This window comes from Marmota monax, unplaced genomic scaffold, assembly GCF_021218885.2.
Source record: "Marmota monax isolate L192 unplaced genomic scaffold, Marmota_monax_Labrador192_F-V1.1 WCK01_AAM20220418_F8-fsc00097, whole genome shotgun sequence".
Taxonomy (NCBI): Eukaryota; Metazoa; Chordata; class Mammalia; order Rodentia; family Sciuridae; genus Marmota; species Marmota monax.
Genome location: NW_026694162.1, coordinates 5,698,221 through 5,718,129, shown reverse-complemented (window position 1 = coordinate 5,718,129; position 19,909 = coordinate 5,698,221). Strand labels below are relative to the sequence as shown.

The 19,909-nt window shown below is 38.3% G+C and overlaps 1 protein-coding gene across 1 annotated transcript; it reads right to left on the bottom strand.

Moving 5' to 3' along the window:
- Positions 1-11,100: 11,100 nt before the first annotated feature.
- Hnrnpa0 (heterogeneous nuclear ribonucleoprotein A0) lies at positions 11,101-12,856 on the bottom strand. Its single transcript, XM_046465854.2, has one exon. The coding sequence runs from the start codon at positions 12,542-12,544 to the stop codon at positions 11,633-11,635; it is 912 nt and encodes a 303-aa protein (XP_046321810.1). The 5' UTR covers positions 12,545-12,856; the 3' UTR covers positions 11,101-11,632.
- Positions 12,857-19,909: the final 7,053 nt, after the last annotated feature.

Genomic DNA, 19,909 nt, shown 5'->3' with positions numbered 1-19,909 from the left:
GCATTTGTAATTCTAAATAATTGCAATTAGGTAATTTCAATTCCCCATGATATTATTTTAAATGTTTTTATTTTAAAGATGTAATTTTTAATCCCACTACTCTAATATACTTACATATTACATTAATATTAGGTTACAATTTTATCATGGTAAAATACATATTAAAACTTGCAATTTTAACCACTTTTAAACGTTCATGTTGTTGATTCAGTATCTTCATATTACTATATTAAATATATTTACAATGTTGTACAACCATGCCACTTCCTATTCCCACTTCCACAACTACTTCATCATCCCAAGAAGCTGTATACTCATTCAACAGTAACTCCTTGTTGCCTCCTCCTGGCTCCTGCTAACCTCTATTCAACTGTTTTGTTTTTGTTTTTGTTTTTGCAATACTGGAGATTGAACCCAGGGCTTCACTAGACAAGCCCTCCACCTCTAAGCTACATCCCTAGCCTTATTCTATTTTCTATCTCTATAAATCTGCCTGTCTTAGCTATCTCATATGACTGCAATCTTTCACTAAATATTTGTCCTTTTGGTCTGCCTTAATTTGCTTAGTAAATCTTGTTTTAATGTTTATCCACATTATAGCACATACCAGAACTTGATTCCTTCTTATGGCTGAATAATATTCCATTGTACATGCACACCATATTTTGTTTACCCATTCACCTGTTGATAGACATTGGGTTAGTATTTCACCTTCTCACAGAGCACAATTTAGATTTTACTGTTTTCCAAATGTTTGACATTTATATGGTTTCTGACTTTTTGCAACATTATAATGATCATTTTTATGCAAGGACTTTTTTCCTCTCAATTGAATTGTTTTCTTAGGTTAAATTCCTAATAATAGAGTCCCAGAGCCAAAAAAAATAAATTCTTTAATTCTTAATTAAGTTTTTACTAAATAAATCTGTATTTTAGATGACCCTCCTTGTTCAACACTTTTCCCACTCTGATAAGTTACTGTTGGCAATTTCAATAAATAAAGTACAAAACTTAATTTTACTAAAGTACAAAAACGTGACTAGAACCAATCAAAGGGAAGTTTTTAGAGAAAGGAATTAACAAAAGAGAAATAGCTCAGAGGAACTCTCCACTAGACAGTTGGCAGATTTACGTGATAAGTTGCTTAAACGGCAATTTTTATCTATAACCTGATGTTTTCCAAGTAATTCGGTTACAGTTAAAAAAAAAAAAAAGATACCTGTGTCAGGAATCCTTAAGATCACATGTTCAGAGATTTGTTAGGACTTACAGAACTCCACACTGCTAATTATTATACCCACAGCTAAAGTTTATTACAGTGATACGAAAAGTGCACACAGTAGGACTGTATACGAAGTACCCAGATACCTCAAAAACTACTGCTTTCCTTCTCTTTCCTTAGCAACAGCCACCCTGAATAAGTTGTTTTTCTTCAGAGACCAGGGGCAATCCTGCCTCCCAATTTTTGCTCTCCAAATCCTTTACCTGGAATAATGTTCTTCTAAATATCTTTATATCTATATCACTCCATTTCCTTCAACTCCTTGCTCTAATGCCGCTTTCTCAGAAACCTACCCATACCACCCATTTTAAATTGCACAATCCTCACAGCACATCCTGCCTTGCAGTACTCCCAACCCCTCAATTTTTTCCATACCACTCATCTTTTATCATATAATTTATTGTTGTATTGTCTCTCCCCACTAAATATAAGCTCTATGAGGGCATGGATTTTTGTCTCTTTTGTTCTCTGCTGTATTATCACTAGAATCATCAAGCAGAAGAATAATAAATTTTACCAGATGGTAAAATTCACTGCATTTCAGAAATGGAGGGGAAACTCCTGACACGTAGGGATAGTGAAAACCATGTCTTTTCCAAGTGTGGTGATATGTAGACGATCAAGTCATTAGAAAATACGGAGGGGATTAAACAAATTTCACTGAAGAGATAACAAATGATGATGCACTCTAATAGTTACTGAAGTTTTCATAAAAGGTACTACTTACAAGGGTGTCAGCACAGATTAAGGGAAATCAACAAGATCTGGCAAACTATCTTAGGGTTAGGAAGCCTGATATAGCAATAGGAGATGGTGGTTATCACAAGCCAGAAAAGACCAGGAGCTATAAAAGATGGACAGGGGAACAGAACTGTTGACATCAATTATCTGTTGCTGAGGAATCGTATTTAGGGAAATGAAAAAACAAATATTTTGATCTCTCCTTCACTCACACTCCAAAAACCACCTGCTGGCAGTAATTTTGATTCAATTACTCCCCTCTCCCTTATGGGCATTTACCAAATACCCAATCATTTGCCAGTTATACTTTCATAATTTCCCTCAAATTCCTTTAGTCTATTTTTTTAAAAATAAACTTTTTTTTCTTTATTTTTATGTGGTTCTGAGGAGAGAACCCAGTGCCTCACACATGCTAGGCGAGCATTCTAGTGCTGAGCCACAACTCCAGACCCTCTTTAGTCTATTTCTAATGCTAACTTTTTGTTCACATTCAAATTCTTTTTCCTCATTAACAGGAGTTGTCTTAATAGTCTTGCTACCTGAAACATCTCCCACTGACATTTATTTTACTGGGTGCTACTGGAATAATCTTACTGAATTAGTTTCACAATTACTGTAGCTCAAAAACCTTTAGTGACTTCCACTGCCCACCAGATAAAGTCCCAAATTCCTTAACCTTCTACTTGAGATCTCAGTAACATGGTTCCAACTTACTTTTCCCTAATTTTCATAACTCTTAACACATATTGCTAGTTATTTGGAATCCAATACATATTGCTAGTTATTTGTAAGCCAATATTTAGTGCTAAGAGTATGACCACAGATTACTGACACTTGACCCACTATTATTTCACCAGTTAGGTGCCCCTGGAAAAACTTAACCTTTCTGAGATGAGCTCCCCAGCTACCTTCTCTGTGGAGGGCTACTGAATGGCTCCAACAAGAACATTTTAAATGCGTCTTCTATAGTGTGTAGCCCATAATAAGCGTACTTCTCTGTTCCATGTCTCTGCCTATTTGTTCTTACCTGAAGTGTCCTCTTTTCTCCTCTTGCCTCTCTATGAGACCAATAAGGCTAAACATTTTATCAACCACATGCTTTTCTTTATCCTTTTTCCTACCTAGAAGTCACCTCTCCCCAACATTCATATTCACTTTTACCTTCTGGATAGTAACAAATAATTTATAGCTAATGAGATTCAGCTCTTTCCTACTTGAGTTAAAGTAGCAGAAGTTTAGGAAGCTCCCAACACTCCGTCAACAAGTGAGGGAACTTTCAGTTACTAAGAATGCTACATGGACAACATATGTATATGTCACAACTCTCTTCAAAATAGTTATTAATATCATTAACTGTGCAAATACTATATGATAGGGTGAGGGTGAAATAAAGGTGTATATTTTGCAAGTCAGTCTTATCTCCCTATCAGGGGGCATACCATTAATATTACTATTTACCAGAATCTAAGTAAGCCCTTTATGTGCATTCTTATAAGCCCTATAAGGCAGTTATTACCAGTAGTTTAATCTCTTTTTTAATTTTTTTTAAGACATAAGAAAATGAGGCACAGATCAATTTATACTAGGTCAGAGCTGGAAAGTAACCAGGTCTGGAATGGAACCTTGTCTACTTCATGCCAAAATTTACATCCTTACAGACTATGAAATATTAAATCAGATGCTATAAGGCAAATCACATTTGCAACATAAGCACCAAAGACAAAAGGCACCTTTCATTTGGTATCAAACTAACAACCAATGAAAGAGAGAAGAGCATTAATTTTAATCAGAGAATGTATATTCAACGGCAATAACTTCTATTTGTTTGGATGGTGTGAATAATCTTAAGACCACAATGCTGAAAAGGAAAAGTTGCATCATTTTATGATGAATTTCAACCACGATGTTAAGTTATATGAAGACAGCAACAAAGTTTATCCCACTGCTATGCATCTGCAAATCATAAGTGTTCTGCACAAAGAAGGTGCTCAATAAACACCTGATGAAACTGATAGTAAACACTGGGAAATAAACATACTGTCTAAATGGCTCAAATTCACATTAGCCAATTTGAGAGCAGGAAGTGACACTTAATTTCAGGTAGTGTTTTGCTTGTTTATTTTTTAACTAAATCATACAAACTGGTGAAAGAATCAAAGGAGCTAAAGAAAGCCTTAGTAGGGAAGTTAAGACTTCTTAGCTGGGTGCAGTGGTACATGTCTGTAATCCCAGCAGCTTGGGAGACTGAGGCAGGAAGATCACAAGTTCAGGGTCAGCCTTGGCAACTTAGCAAGACCCTGTCTCAACATAAAAGGAAAAATAATGGGGATTGAGAATATGGCTAAGAGATACAGTGTCACTGGTTCAATTCGCAGCAACTCAAAAAAAAGGAAAAGATAAAAAGGAAGAAAATGGGGCTGGGGATATAATTCAGATGGCAAAATGCGTGCCTTGCAATGTACAAGGCCCTGGGTTCAAACCTAAGCCCCCCCCCCCCCAAAAAAAAGAAAGAAAATGTCTAGCCTGGCACAGCATCTTCCAGAATCCTTTTCCTCTCTCAAGATTCAAATCATCAAGATTCAGGTGAGTTTTAAAAAATGGGTGAAAAAATCTGAGAGACTCAATTGCCCTTTTTAGCCTTTCTAGTTTGAAATTCCTTTTTAAGTAACAGCTTTCAAATACCTTCTTTTTATAATCAATGTTTTATCTTGTAGCATTTAAATTCTCACTTTCAGAGTATATGAAGTTCACTCAACAGCAGGTTCAATGTCAAAGACTAATTTTTGAAACCAGATCTGTGCCTCTTCATGGAATGAGCCATAAATTCTATTTCCACAGTAAAATCTTCCACACATTATATTTAGTAAAGAGACTAAATTTAAGCCTAAGAATACTCACAATATGCTAACCTCAATTTGAGGCTAATAATCCATGCCCATTTATCAATTTTCAAACTACCGATCTCCCCCCCAAAATTACAGTTAACTATTTTAAAATGAAATTTTGGATATACATAATCTTTCAATTATAGCAAATTGTCTCATCTTCATCAAAAACTGATTAAATCACTGCAAAAAAATTTTTTATAAAATTACCTATTAAATCAAAATATGGAAAACACGTAAGAAAATTCAAGAAGAGCAAACACACGGTGTAGCTTAATAAGTCTCCAAAAGTGACCCTCTTTATTAAACTACAGCAATCCATACGTTGCTCCAATTCACAACTTATGAATATTCGTAAGTAGCTCCAATTTGTGACTTATATGAATCTACAATGACTATCATTTCAAGATCTCAACTGACTTATATTTCTACCATTGAAAATACTTTTGGAGGCTGGGGATGTGGCTCAAGTGGTAGCGCGCTCGCCTGGCATGCGTGCAGCCCAGGTTCGATCCTCAGCACCACATACAAAGATGTTGTGTCTGCCGAAAACTGAAAAATAAATATTAAAAATTCTCTCTCTCTCTCTTTAAAAAAAAAAAAAAGAAAGAAAAAGAAAATACTTTGGGGGCTGGGGATGTGGCTCAAGCAGTAGTGCACTCGCCTGGCATGCATGCGGCCCGGGTTCGATCCTCGGCACCACATACAAAGATGTTGTGTCCGCCGAAAACTAAAAAAAAATATTAAAAAATTCTCTCTCTCTTTAAAAAAAAAAAGAAAGAAAATACTTTTAAGTTCTGCTTCCCACACCAGTTTTGCTATTAATACTTGGGCAAAACTCACAAAACAATCAATAAAACAGCTGATATTCGTTTAAGATACTTGTGTATCAGGTCTTTGTGATGTAACAATCTAAGGGGAAAAAAAAGGTTAAGGAAGCCAATACTTTATCCTCTTCATTTGAGCATAAATCATGGAATGCCCTTTTCAAATGTCAAAACTAATCTAAAGGCCTTCTCTGCATTCTACCTTTCCCCACACTGTCGCTACAGCTCATGTATCTCTGACTAAAAAAAAAATCCCACCAAACTAAACTGTGGGTACTTTAAACAGGGTTTGGTCCTAATTAATATTCAGTAAATTTTGTTGAATGCATTTAAGAATGAATCTAAGAGTTCCTCTTGAAGGTTGTTAATAAATACCAAATAGGACTAAAGAACAAAAGTATCAAGTTGGAAAGGACCTAAGCAATTATATAACAGAGAAAATAAGTTGACTTACCAAGGTTACAAGCAAGATCTGAATCCACATTTCAACTAGAAATTCACATTTTGGTGTTGTCCACCTCTGATCCAGATGAAACCTCTCCCAGTATACCCTTTCCAGTCTGTTTGCTTTGCTCTCTCAAGAGAGCTTCATGAGAATATTTAATAAATCATTTAAAATTTAAATAAAGACAATTTCTGCACTGAAAACCCTCTATTAACACACCACTAGAATATCATGCCATAAATTTTGAGGATAAAATAGAAAAGAACAAATGGAATATGCCTACTTATAAAATAATCCCAAACCTCCATGTATAATCCCTTCAGAAAATAAAGAGTACTAAGGCTTGTTTTTAATGGAAACAAGTTATGTTCTTAAATTAAGTCTCATAAAAAAATGAAAACAAAAATTTTGGGGGAAAATTATAACACAAAATTAAAATATTAAGACTGTAGGAGCTGGGGTTGTAGCTCAGTGGTTGAGCACTTGCCTCAAATGCACGAGTCACTAGGTTCAATCCTCAGTGCCACATAAAAAAATAAATAAATAAAAAGAAATAAAACTAGTGTCCATCCACAACTAAAAACAAAAATGTTAAAAAAAAAAATCTTAAAAAAAGACTACAAAATACCCAAAATTTCTTGTGGGGCTCTCACAGATTTCCTGGACACCACTATAACAAATGGGTTTGGCCAAGGGTTTTTTTCCTCTTCGTTTTGTTCTAAAATGGTAATCCAAATACTGCAAAAGGAGCTTTAAATTATAAGTGGAAGAAAAACCAAAATGTGCTTATCAATAAATCTCAATAAATCATGGTGTAGCTAGGCTACAGAAGACCACACAGGTATAAGAGTAATATGTACAGGTAAAGATGTCTTTGATGTAAAATATACATTTATGCATATGAATAATATATGTATAAAATGATCCTAGTTTTGTTCTACAAAAGACTATATATATGAAAATAAGCTCTATAAGAAAACAAACCAAATAAAGGTTATTTCTGGACACTGCAAGTTAAAAGCTAAGCTAAAAGATCTTTTCTTATTCTCACAATCTTGAGTAAATTACCTAAGTTTTAAGTCTGTATATGAATCTGAAGGTTCATATACAATTATGCAAAATAGAACAGGTTTCCTTCCTAGAATTACTGGGAACAAAAATAAGTGATGCATATCAAGTACTTACCACAGTGCAAGGCACATACAAACTCTCAATACTATTCTTCAAATAGAAATAAAATTTAAGTGATAAATGCAGACATCATATGGAGAAATTGAGAAATACTATGCAGGAAAACTACTGAAGAAAACAAAAAGGGAAAATAGCAATACAATGGTTGTCATAGGTCACTAATACTGTATTATTATATATGATCTAGCTTTGAAATTTTTTCAGTAAAATTTTGAAAATTTGCAGTAAATTTAATTGCATTTACCAAGGCTTTTTAAAAGCCACAAATAAATATGTACATTTTGTATATACTAGGATTTGAAAAACACTTGTATTGAGAAATGCTGATTCTCATTATCTAGCACATTTAACTTTAGTAGCTATTGCATCAACTAAGAAGTATACAATTGATAAGAACACAGCTGCAAGGCTAACCATCACCTCATGTTTTAAAATAGCAAGAAATGGAAGAAGCAAAGTCTACCAACAGAATATTCTAAGTTATAGCAGAAACTATGCTATGGAACATTATACAGGCATTAATAGGTCTACTTGTCTTGATATGCAAGAATGTTTGATATACACAGCAAAAATATTACCGTAGGTGCACACAAAAAGGATGTAGCTGGTTATACATCTAATAATGATTACCCAGGAAAGAGATTTGCTCATATTAGTAGGACTACTTGCTTTTTCAATCTGTTTTACAAGCAGTTATTGAATTTTACTTTAAAATATAGACCATCTCTAAAAAGCAGTGAGGTTTCGGTGTTTTATGTTCCCTAGCAATATTGAAATATTTTCTGTGACTTGAAATGCAATTCAAATGTTATGCAATTTTTTAAATGACAAAAGTAGAAAATACATTTTTTAGGCCTTATGCACTTTCAAGGAAGTACATCCTCAGCCCCTTCAAGGAACTTTTTACTTGGGAAAAATATACATAATGTTTTTTCATGAGACAACCACACATCTAAGTAACCTGCAAAAAGACACTAAGGAAAAAAGCATTCCTGGTCTTCACTGCCCTGTTTCAAAAGGCCAAAACAGAACTGAGAGGAAATTTTTCCCAAAGAGATCATACTGTAACAGTGATAAAATGGTTAGTATGAAAGAGACTTACTCTTAAGGACAAATGTTGTCTTTGGGGGTAAAATCCATATACTGTCTAGATGCAGTCATTCTCAAACCAATCTAGAATCCAAAAACCCACTTTCAACCAGCAAACACAAAAATCAAATTTAACTTAAAATGCAAATTTGAGAAGCTTAAACACACTTAAAAGGTAAATAAACCTACAAACCAAACAACTGACACTATTACTTCTAGTCTTGGGAGAATCATAAATTCAAAATTCTCAAGCATCCTTAATCCTTTAACCTTCCTAAAAACAAAAATAACTGAATTGGGTTTAAATATGAAAGGTATGTTCAAAATCACTGTTACAGAAAGAAACAATTAGTGTACTCATTCAAATTTGAGTTAGCTCTACAAACCTTAGCCATTTGTAAACTAAGACTTGAAATCATTACCATCTTTAAAAAGCCTTTACACTGCTTTCAACAGATTACTTCAGAATTTACACTAAAAAAAGTAACGAAAACAAAAATATTTACATTAAGACAAAGAGATTCATTTTTAATTTATCTCCCAAATTAAATTTAAGGCACAAAAATTGTACTCAATATTGGCTATGTTCTGCACCACCTCCTACCATTGATTCTTGAATCTGATGTTGTGATTAGTTCCCATAAGGAAAAAAAAAAAGTTGACCCACCCATTCACTCATCCAAAAAGCACCACATTCCAAAAACATCCACATAAAAACTCACAAATCGAAACCAAGAAAGAAAAAATATCACTATGTTTTTTCCTTCATTAGATGCCAGTCCAGGTTATAGAAATTTTTAAGGGTAGACATGATACCAAAATGTTAATATACCACAAACAGAATAGGTTGATTTTCTAATTAACAGGATATCTTTTTACATAATTCATTTGCCAATTTTTTATGTGTCATTATTCTGGGACTACAAAGTGACAATATGGTTATTAAGACTAAAAAAACCTCCAAAAAATAAACTATTCCAACTGATCCAGAAGTAGGTCTTTCCACCAAAATTAAGTCAAGGAAAATGCTTAACAACAAACATTGAAAATTTTAAGCAAATCATTTTCTGAATCCTAGTGGCCCCAAATGAAGCTAGACCAAATTATCAAGCATAGCCTATGTGTAAAAAAATAAAGCAGAAATCTAAGGAAACTGTATAACTATTTGACAGCAAAAGATTTCAATTTTTTTTTAACTTCTCTCAATGAACAAACACCTATCCCATTTGTCAGAGGTACATCTATATTTGTGCCAAGCATCAGCCATCCTTTGTCAAAGCAACTATCCAGAAGCCATAACCTAGACTACCAATCATCTCTTTAAAAGTAAAGCCACAACAATTTTAAAAATTTTGGCAAGTATATTAGACTTTGGGAATTAGTGACAATAATTAAAAATGTGTGAACATTAAAATATTCTTATACTTTAAAACCCAGTTTTCTCCTTTCCAGAAAGTTTGTTAGAATATAGCTTTGGGCTTCCAACTTCAAGATGAGTCTAATATTTTAAGCTAACATAAAAATCAAGTTAAGTACACTAAATTAATAGTCACTCTGAACCCGCCCACCAGGTTATACATACTCTCACTCAATCATGTAAAGAATTGAATTCTTTATTTGTGATATCCATAAACGTTGCTATTCTAGATTTCTATCCAGGAAGGCAGTTTTCTCCTATTATTTTTTTTTTTTTTTTATAAACAACAACTTGAATTCTATCGCATGAAAGGGCTACAAATATACATTTGTTAACCAAGCAGAACACAGATATTTTGATTTACAACTTGCACCTAAGATACCAGTACACACAGCTGGTTCATTAGTTGTCATAGCAATTTGGGGCTTCTGCCCAAGCTATGTATAGCAGTTTACATTTTCGAATCTCATGTAAAATAAGGGCGACTGTGATAGGGACTCATAACTACATTTCTGTGAAGCCCAACTTAGTTACAAGTAAATATGTAACTTCCAAGTTTGCACAGATTTTTGATGGCAAACCTTCTAAATCTGATGCAATTGTCCTGAACAGATTTAACAAATTATTTTACAGCTATACTGTCATTCTGCCATTAGATGGTGCTACAAAGACTGGGAGAAGGATTTTCATGAAGACAACAGTTCAGTTATAGGAAAAAAACGTTTTTAAACCTGCTCTGAAAATACAAAAATGCATTTAGTGAGGGTAAAATATAACCCTTATTTGTAACCATTCATTACAGACAAACCAATAAAAGGGATGAAACTAGGCCATCTGAAAAATTTTAAACAGTTTATATGAATGAAAACACATGCTTAACACAAACTATTTCGTTTAGAACTACACAGTACATACTTTTAAGTAAATTCTCATAGAAAGTGACCAACCATGGCAAGATGATAAGCAAATCGCTTAGTACAAGAGATGGATGCACATAAACTAAGATTTTTTAAAAGCTACATCCACCACTTTAAAAGTTTTGCCTGTAAGGGATAAAATTCAACAAGTCACTAGCAGGGCAACGGGAAAAAGAAAAAAAAAAAAAAAACCCACAGGACCTTTTAAGTTTCTCAAAGTACACATCAAGAATTAACACGAAAAATCTCAACTAATATCCCTTAAAACGGTACGGAATGGATCCTAGAAAAAAAATGTTGGACATGTACGGTCAAACACAATGATTTATTAAAAATAAAACGTAAAAATGATTTTTTTACATATGCTTCCAAATTTCAGGCATGGGATCCAAGTAGGTTTCATAGAAAACGCTGTAGCCAGGTATCAAGTCCTTACAACAAAGTAAACTACCCCCTCCCACCCCTACCCCCGCCCAGGTTTTGCTACAGAATCAGCAAGTTCACTCCCTCCCCCCCCCAAAAAAAAAACACAAATTAAAACAAGACATTTTGCTAGTATAAAAACGACCAAGGTCCAAGTAATAATAAAAAAATAGAGTCCATCAATGACTGTAACACAAAAATGTGTATGTGGGGCCGAGTCCATTCTCGCAGGGAGAGACAAGAGAGGTGGCAGGCAAACAGGGGAACACCCCCCAAGGGTTAGCAGCCTTAGAAGCGGCTCCCCCAAGGGCAAAAAGGAGAAGGCGGTGGGAGGGGGAAGGGACTTAGGAGTTGACCCCACCTGGGTTGTTGAAAAGAGCTACCCCTATAGCCACTCACAGACATTTTCAATTTTTTAGAAGGAGCTGCCTCCATAGCCACCCCCACCGCCATAGCCGCCTCTGTAAGGTCCACTGTTACTGCGACCGCCCCAGCTGCTGCCTCCGCCTCCGCCTCCGCCGCTCTTCATCGGCCCGTAGGAGGACTGGTGCTGGCTGTAGCTGCCGAAGCCGCCGAATCCGTTCCCGTAGTCGCTTCCCCCGTAGGACGAGCCGCCTCCGCCGCCTCCGTAGGCGTTGTAGCCACCGCCGCCACCGCCGTAACCTCCGTAGCTGTTGTAACCGCCGCCGCCGCCCTTAGACAGGCCGTTCTGGTCTCGCCCACCGCCGCGGCCCCGGCCGCCGCGACCACCGCGGGCGGAGCGAGAGCCGCCGCCTCCGCCGCCGGCGTGGATATCCTCCTTGGGGACCGCCTTCTTCACCTCCACGCGGTGGCCCTGGATGGGGTGGAACTTGACCACCGCGGCCTTGTCAGCCGCGTCGTGGTTCTGGAAATACACGAAGCCGAAGCCGCGCTTCTTGCCCGACTGCTTGTCGGCAATGATCTCGGCCTTCTCCACTGTGCCGAACTGCGAGAAGTGCTCGATCAGGTCGCCCTCGGCCACGTCTCCCTTAAGGCCACCGACAAAGAGCTTCTTAACCTTGGCGTGGGCGCCGGGCCTCGCCGAATCCTCCCGGGACACCGCCCGCTTCAGCTCCACCGTGTTGCCGTCCACGGCGTGGGGCGAGGCGGCCATGGCGGCGTCGGCCTCCTCCACATTGGAGTAGGTCACGAAGCCGAAGCAACGGGAGCGCTTGGTCTGGGGGTTCACCACCACCACGCAGTCCGTCAGAGTCCCAAAGGCCTCAAAGTGGCCGCGCAGGCCCGACTCACTCGTCTGCACATTGAGGCCGCCGATGAACAGCTTACACAACTGGGAATTCTCCATCTCCACCGCTCGGGCCTTCCCCCCGCCCTGCGAGCTCCGAGGTTTCGCCGTCGCCGCCGTTATCGTTAGCGGAGGCCTCTTCACAGCTCGGGCCCAGCCGTTGCTGGAGCCGCCACCGACGGGGAAGGGAGGAAGGGAAGGGGAGGGAAGGAAGGAGAAGAGGAAGAGGAAAGGGGGAGGGAAGGGGAGAGGTGCCGGCTAGAGGGCGAGCCGAGGAGACTGGAAGACAACCAAGGCCGCCGCTACCGCCACCTCCGCTCCCCAATCTGGGCACCACACAAAGAGGCCGCTGAACGCGCGCGCACCCTCCCCGAGGCGTGCGTCACCAGCGACGTACGGTAGCCCAGGGCTGCCAGCCAATCCCCGCCTCGTTCTCCTTAGTCCCGCCTACCGCGCCGCAGCGCCGCTCTCGATCACGGACTCCCCGCCCTCCGCGGTCTATTCAAGCCTTGGGCCTGCTCTGTTTCCACCGCTTTTCGTACCGCCCGGCTTTCATTCCCTGTAGTCCCAGTGTACCAGGACGAGGGACTCTTCCTGCGCTCTGCGCACCTCCACGGTTCATTTCCTTCCAGCCTCGCGGCTGTTCCCACTGATTCTCCCCCTCCCCTTTCCTTATCCCCTCGCCCAACTCCGCAGTGGCGTTCGCGCCAGCCCCTTGAGAGACATGTCAGTTCAGCCAATCACCGCGATCCCCTTGCACCCACTTCCGTTTTCGGCGACCGCTGGACAGGCGCGCTCCCCGGTGCGCGCTTCCCCCGGCGCCCCCTGTGTGCAGAGCCTGCCTGTCACCCCCGAGCCTCCTCCCGCCTACGGCTTGACAGGGGAGGGAATGAGGGGCGCTCTGGGGGCCGTTCCCAACGGATACGGCCTGGGGCTCCACGCGCGGGCTTTTTGAAAACTTGACTGTTGGGGTTGGGGGCCTGTATCCACCCGCCGCGTCTGGGGCGGCCGGGTACACCTGGCGTCCCCGCCCCTCCTGTTCGCACAAAGATGGAGGGCAGAGGCCTAGTCCATAAAGGCGGTTATTAACCGTTTACAGTGGGCCTGACGCGTGGTTAATCTAAAATTTTTGACTCGTGGCCCTGTGCAAAGAGAGCCCTAGCCAGGGTGAGACAATAGGGCGCCAAAAGCACCTCAGACCTTAGGACCCCGACGAGGCGCGAAATCCCCACAAACCTCCTGCCATCCTTGAATCTTAGTGCGAAACCTGCAGTTCCCCTTCGCACTGTCCAGCAGACATTTTCATTTTACCTCCACGAATCCTTTAAATGCTTTATTTAGTTCATCTATGCGCTGCTTCCTTTCAACTAAAATGCTAGCTTTTTTAAGCTGTGCTATCAGACCTAGGGAATTAAACAGAAGAATACTCTTTACAAAGATCACACACCCAGTTACTGCCTTAAGAATCCTCACTCAGGCAGGAATACAAAAGATAATCCATTAATTGAATTTTTGGGGTGTCAACAAAGATACACGGAAGGGGACTTAGCTATATGAAGTGTTATGTGACCAACAGCCTCCAAAGCCATGTGGAAAATATTGAAGAAGAGGAATTCATATCCTGAAATATTCAGGTATAATTAAGGGCAGAGGTGATGTTGCACTGAACCTCAGAGTCAAAGGCTAGATAAGATCTCCATAGGGAGTTCATCTGAGCAAAATTTGAAGGAAAACTTCAAGAGCAGGTGGTTTGGGGTAGAAATTAGAAACAAGGTAAGTTGAGGGTCTTTGATATTTTCTGTCTTAAAACTTAGATTGAGGAATTGGAATGTTATGAATGTATAAATGGGCTTAAGGTTTAGGGGGAAAGTGGAATCTGGCTTTACCACTTACTTTATGAACAATCAGTTGTGTGGCTTTGGGCAAGTTATTTAGTCTTTCAAAAAATATAACTCACTGGGCACAGATACTCAGGATATTTAGGCAGGATCTTTGGAGCCCATGAGTTCAAGGCTTTCCTGGGCAACACAACCAGACCTTATCTCAAGGGGGAACAAAAAAGGAGGGGAAAGAAAGAAAAGAAAAATAAACAATTTTATTATCTTAAAATGGAACTAATGAAAGACCTCTTTCATGTGATAAAATTAAGTGAGATATTGTATGTAAGCATTACCCTAGTAAGTGCTTGTTAAAAGTTTGGATCCGGTTTGTCCCAGAAAAGTTCATGTGTTGAAAGCTTGGTCTCCATCAATGTTCAGAAGGGGGCTTTTGGGGAAGTGATTGGATCATGAGGACTCTAATATCATGGATGGATTAATCCCTGGAAGCTGTATCTTGACCCCAAGTCTTTTTTTCCTTCTGCTTTGCCCTGTGGTCTAAAGCATTGGAACCAGCCAACCCACCCACCTGGATCTGAAACCTTAAACCAAAATAAATCTTTCCTCCTTTTAGGTTGTTTTTCTCAGGTACTTTGTCAATAGTGATAGAAAGTTAACATGGTGTGGAATTTATCCAGTGGGAGTATGGCAATAAACAATAGACAAAATTCTGTCTTCATGAAGCTTACATTCTAGTGGGGAGAAGCAGACAATAAACAAGAATGCTGTATTGCATGCTAGATAATGATAGGTGCCATTGGAACAACTGAAAGAGGCAAGGATAGTAGGAAGCTATTAACTTTATTATTACACGCATACACACTCATATACAAATCAAGTTTGTCGGAATTTCCTACTTAATTGATAACAAAGAAAGGAAAAAATAAAAGGATAACAGTGGAATCTGGAAGCATAAAATGCCAACATGATGGAATAAAATCCAAGAAATGGAACTCTGATTTCAGAGAGGTTGAGAGAGATGATGAAAATAGTTGTAAATGTGACTATAGCTCAGATGAGACATACGACCTTAAGAAATTTATTTTATCGTCATTCAAATGAAAGAGTGTAATATGAATTCCTGAAGTAATAAAGACTATAAGTTATTTTTCTACCTAAATTAGAATTCCAAAAGTAACAGTTTTCTGCTGTATTGTTTTAAAATAATAGTCTACACCACTTAAGTGGGGATCCATTCATGGTTTATTCTTTATTGACTAAGAGCTTCATAGATGTATGACTGGTATAGACCGTACGTATAAAAGTGGCTAAAGATAATGGAGAAAAGAAAACATATTTGGGAACATTAAGAAAGTCAGGATAGGGCTGGGCGTGTGGCTCGGTGGTAGAGTACTCGCCTGCATGCGTGAGGCACTAGGTTTGATCCTCAGCACCACTTAAAAATAAAATAAAGATATTGTGTCCACCTATAAAAAAAATACTTATTTGGAAAAAAAAAACGAAAGTCAAGATAAATGTAATATGATTGAATTTTAAATTTCTTTTGGATAGGTAAAGACAGGGATAGTCTGTAAGGAATATAAACACTGCAATTGCAAAAAGGCAATCAATCTTCTACCCTTCAGACCATTTAGTAGGAAAAGTGTTTTTCTACTTTACTTTTTCTATCATTACCTAAGTTTGTTTACTTTGTTTCTTGACTGTAACTTACTAATAGGTTCTTCAGCCTTCCAAAACAAACAAACAAAAAATTAAAAATATAACTGAAATGTAGACATTTTATTCCTATCCATCCTGTAAACTTGATTATAAAAACCTAATTGAATGTGGTAGTTACACAACACTTAGAAGGGTCTATTTTGTTGAGAGCCACAGCCGAGTCAGAATGGCCCCTGGCATTTTGCCAGAAGTAATGGTTGAAAGGCGAGCCATTAAGATGATACTGGATTGAAACAGGTTGTGTATTCAATTGTATATAGACCCCTGCTGTCCAACTCGGGCGCCCGCTACTTTGGAGTTCTCACAGGGATTCCTGGGGAGTTTGCGTTGGTTGGTGAAGTTCCGGTGGTTCCGTTGGTGTGTGGTGTGCCTGGGAGGGCCGTGTTCGCGGGAGTTTGGAAAATAAAGTTTGTTCCTGCTTGAGTGGCTCGTGATTTGTGCTCAGCCAGACTGCGACACTATTTTACTGTACCTAAATTATACCCAGAAAAAGAGAGAAAGAGAGAAAAAGTGAACTGAGAAAGAAAGGGAAAACTGTGGCCTTATGTATTTCCAGAAAGCATCAACTCTGATTTTCTCATTTAATCAACTTTTTATTATACTCAAGGTTTGTTTTTGTAGTTGGTGTTCTGGTACAAACTAAATTATGTCCCCATACATACCCAAATTCATATATTAAAGACCTAACCACTAGTGCCTCCAAATGTAACTATAATTGAAAATAAGGTCTTTAGAGAGATAATTAAGTTAAAATGAGACCATTAAGGCAGAGCTTTAATTCAATATGATTTATAGGAAAAGGAAGAGATTCTAGGGACACACATACACAAAGCAGGGACCATTTAAAAAGATAGCAAGAGGATGGCCATCTGTGAGCCAAAAGGAGAAAACAAACTCAGAAGAACCCAACCTTGCCAGCATTTGACTTTAATACTTATTCATTGGATTATGGTCCCCTCACTCTTCTCAAAGCCACTTGAGACTTTTTCACATTGTCTCACTCTGATGTTAACTCCTTTATCTTCCAGGGCAATGGACTGAATGTGTCACCTCAAAATTCTTAAGTTAGAAACTCTAATCCTCATGTGATGGTATTTGGGTACAGAGACCTTGGGAGATAGTTAGATTAACAGAATGGAGCCCTTATGAATGGGATTAGTGCCCTTATAAGAAGCAGCCAGAAAGCTAGCTAACTCTCTTTCCACCATGTGAAGATTTAATGAGTAGTCAACAGACAACAAGCTGGAAAAAGTCCCTCACCAGAACCCAAAACTGGCTGGCACTCTGGTCTTGAACTTCCAGTCTCCAGAACTGGGAGAAATAAATTTTTGCTATTTAAGCCTCCCAGTTTGCGGTATTTGTTAGAGTAGCCCAAACTAAGACACCAGGATAATTTATTTTAAATCTTGTTGATAAGAAACCTTAATCCTATCAATAATTTAAATTCACCCTTGTCATGTAAGTATAACATATTTATAGGTCCCAGAGCTTTAAAAAGTGGATATTTGCCTACCTCAGAAGGGAACAAGAAAAAATGAGGTGGAAAGGTAAGTAAGGGATGAATCAAGAAAGATGGAGAGAGAGAGAGAGAGAGAGAGAGAGTGTGTGTGTGTGTGTGTGTATGGGTGTATGGGTGTGTATAGATACCATATCATACCATTTAATTTGAGCCTGTGTTTCTGGGCCATGGTCAGTCATATTTGTATCATCATCATAATAAATATATAATGAATAATTTAAATATATATATATATATATATATATATATATATATATATATATATATATCTTGTTAATGATTTCAGCTTTTAATCCTATAAAGAACATGGTGCCATTCGAGAGTTTTAAGGAGAAAGATAACAATTATATTTAGAAAGTTGTCCTGTAGGCAGCATGACTACTAGACAAAACTCTTTGGATATTGAACAAATTTGGTAGACACCTGTCCTCCATCAACCCTAAAGCTAAGAATGTGATAACATCTGAATCCTGTGAAAGATTTTCTTACCTTGTTAAACATTTGAATCTTGGAGATGAGCTATTTCTGCCTCTTTGTCATCAACTTAGCTTAAGGACCCCATCTACATTCTTTTTTGTAAAATGTTTTTATTAGTTGCTCAAAACATTACAATGATCTTGACATATCATACATTTGATTCATTGCCACCTACTTTCTTTTGTGACTGCAAAAGCTCACTTAACTTCTTCTGTGGGAGAACCATGTTGTTCCATTGAACCTGAATCTGTCTCTAGGCCATGGTAACTTGTATTTGTCTCACCATGAACCATTGTCTTATGTCCTCAAAGCAGAGTTTCTATTTTCCTTGACAGATGGGAAGGATGAATTATTTAAGAGAGATTTAGGAGTAGGAATTTACTTGATATGATGATCAATTAATTTGAGTGGGTAAATTTTCTTATTTTTGATAAGGTAGATCATGATTTATTCTCCAAAAGTGGAAGCAGGGAGAAGGCAGAGCAGACGGATTTTTTTTTTGTTTAATAGTTATGATTATTTGGGGGAAACTAGTATATGAAAGGGGAGAGTAGAGATGTGGTCTACCCCTTCTAATTCATAATAGAGCCCATGATTTTTAGTTAGGCACTTGGCTGCAAGGTTTAAAGACATTTCCCAACCCTTCTTGCAGCTAGTTGTAGTCACATATCTAAGTTATAGACAGACTGTAAGCAAAAGTATTAAGTGGAAGTTTCTAGGAAGCACTCTCCAAAGACAACTAACACGTGTCTTTTTCTAACTTCTTTGCAACTACCTCTATCTCTCTATCTTGCTGCTTACAATGTGGGTAGGATGTCTGGTGCTCTAGTAACTCTCCTGCATGGAGAAGCTGAGAATCACACCCTTTTGATGAAATAAGAAATGCAAGAAGGAGACTGGATTCCAGAATATCAAGGAACTGCTATATTAGCTGGATTGCCTAATCTTAGGCTTTTAGGTCAGAGAGGAATAAAATGTCTACCTTGCTTAAACCTCTAATCCTAATTGATAAAAGAGGATTTTTTTTTCCTCCATGTCTTGCTAAATTGCTGAGGCTATTCTTGAACCTGAAATTCTCTGTCCTCCCTCACTGAAGAGCTGGGATTACAGGCGTGCACCACCACACCCATGGATAAAAGAGGATTAGATGTCTACTTTTGTCTGGCAAACGTTCACTGGAACTTTAATGTTATTCAGTGCCTTGGGCTAAATATCACATATTATTGAATTCTCACAAGAATCTTGTGAGGTGTTTTTTAATATTGTGCTAATATTTCAGTTGAAAAATACTGAGCCTTTAAGACATTAAGTTACCCACAGTCTTCCATCTATTTGCTACCCTGCCTAATATCACACACAAAAAGGTTATGCTTAACCTGTTAAGCAGAAGAAATGCAATGGACTAGAAGCAGGATATAGATTCATGATTACATATTTCTGAATCTCTTTCTTCTTAACTTCAAAATTTATAAATCTTTTAAGAATTCAATGAAGATATTGCCATTTTTATATCACTAATATACCTCATCTGAGCATAGCTTGTAGTGTAGTCGTACTCTACATCATGTTTAAGTCAAGAATTGACCACAAATACAACAGCAATCCTGTAAGATTGTATCACCTAATGAGTTAGTTGGCTTTGCATGACTGTGACCACAAAACTCAAGAACAAAGAGGAAAAGTTTATTTTGGCTCATGATTTCATAAGTTTAGTCCATGGTGGGCTGATTTTATTGCTCTGGGTCCAAGGTGAAGCAGAAATCATGGAAGAAGGGCATGTTAGGGGAGCACTATTGAGTTTATGGCATCCAGGAAGCACAGAGAGAAATGGGAAGGAACTGTAGAAAAGATGAACCCTTCCAGGGCACACTC

Coding starts and splice junctions, on each gene's coding strand:
- Hnrnpa0 (XM_046465854.2), bottom strand. CDS start 12,544: ATGGAGAATTCCCAGTTGTGTAAGCTGTTCATCGGCGGCCTCAATGTG.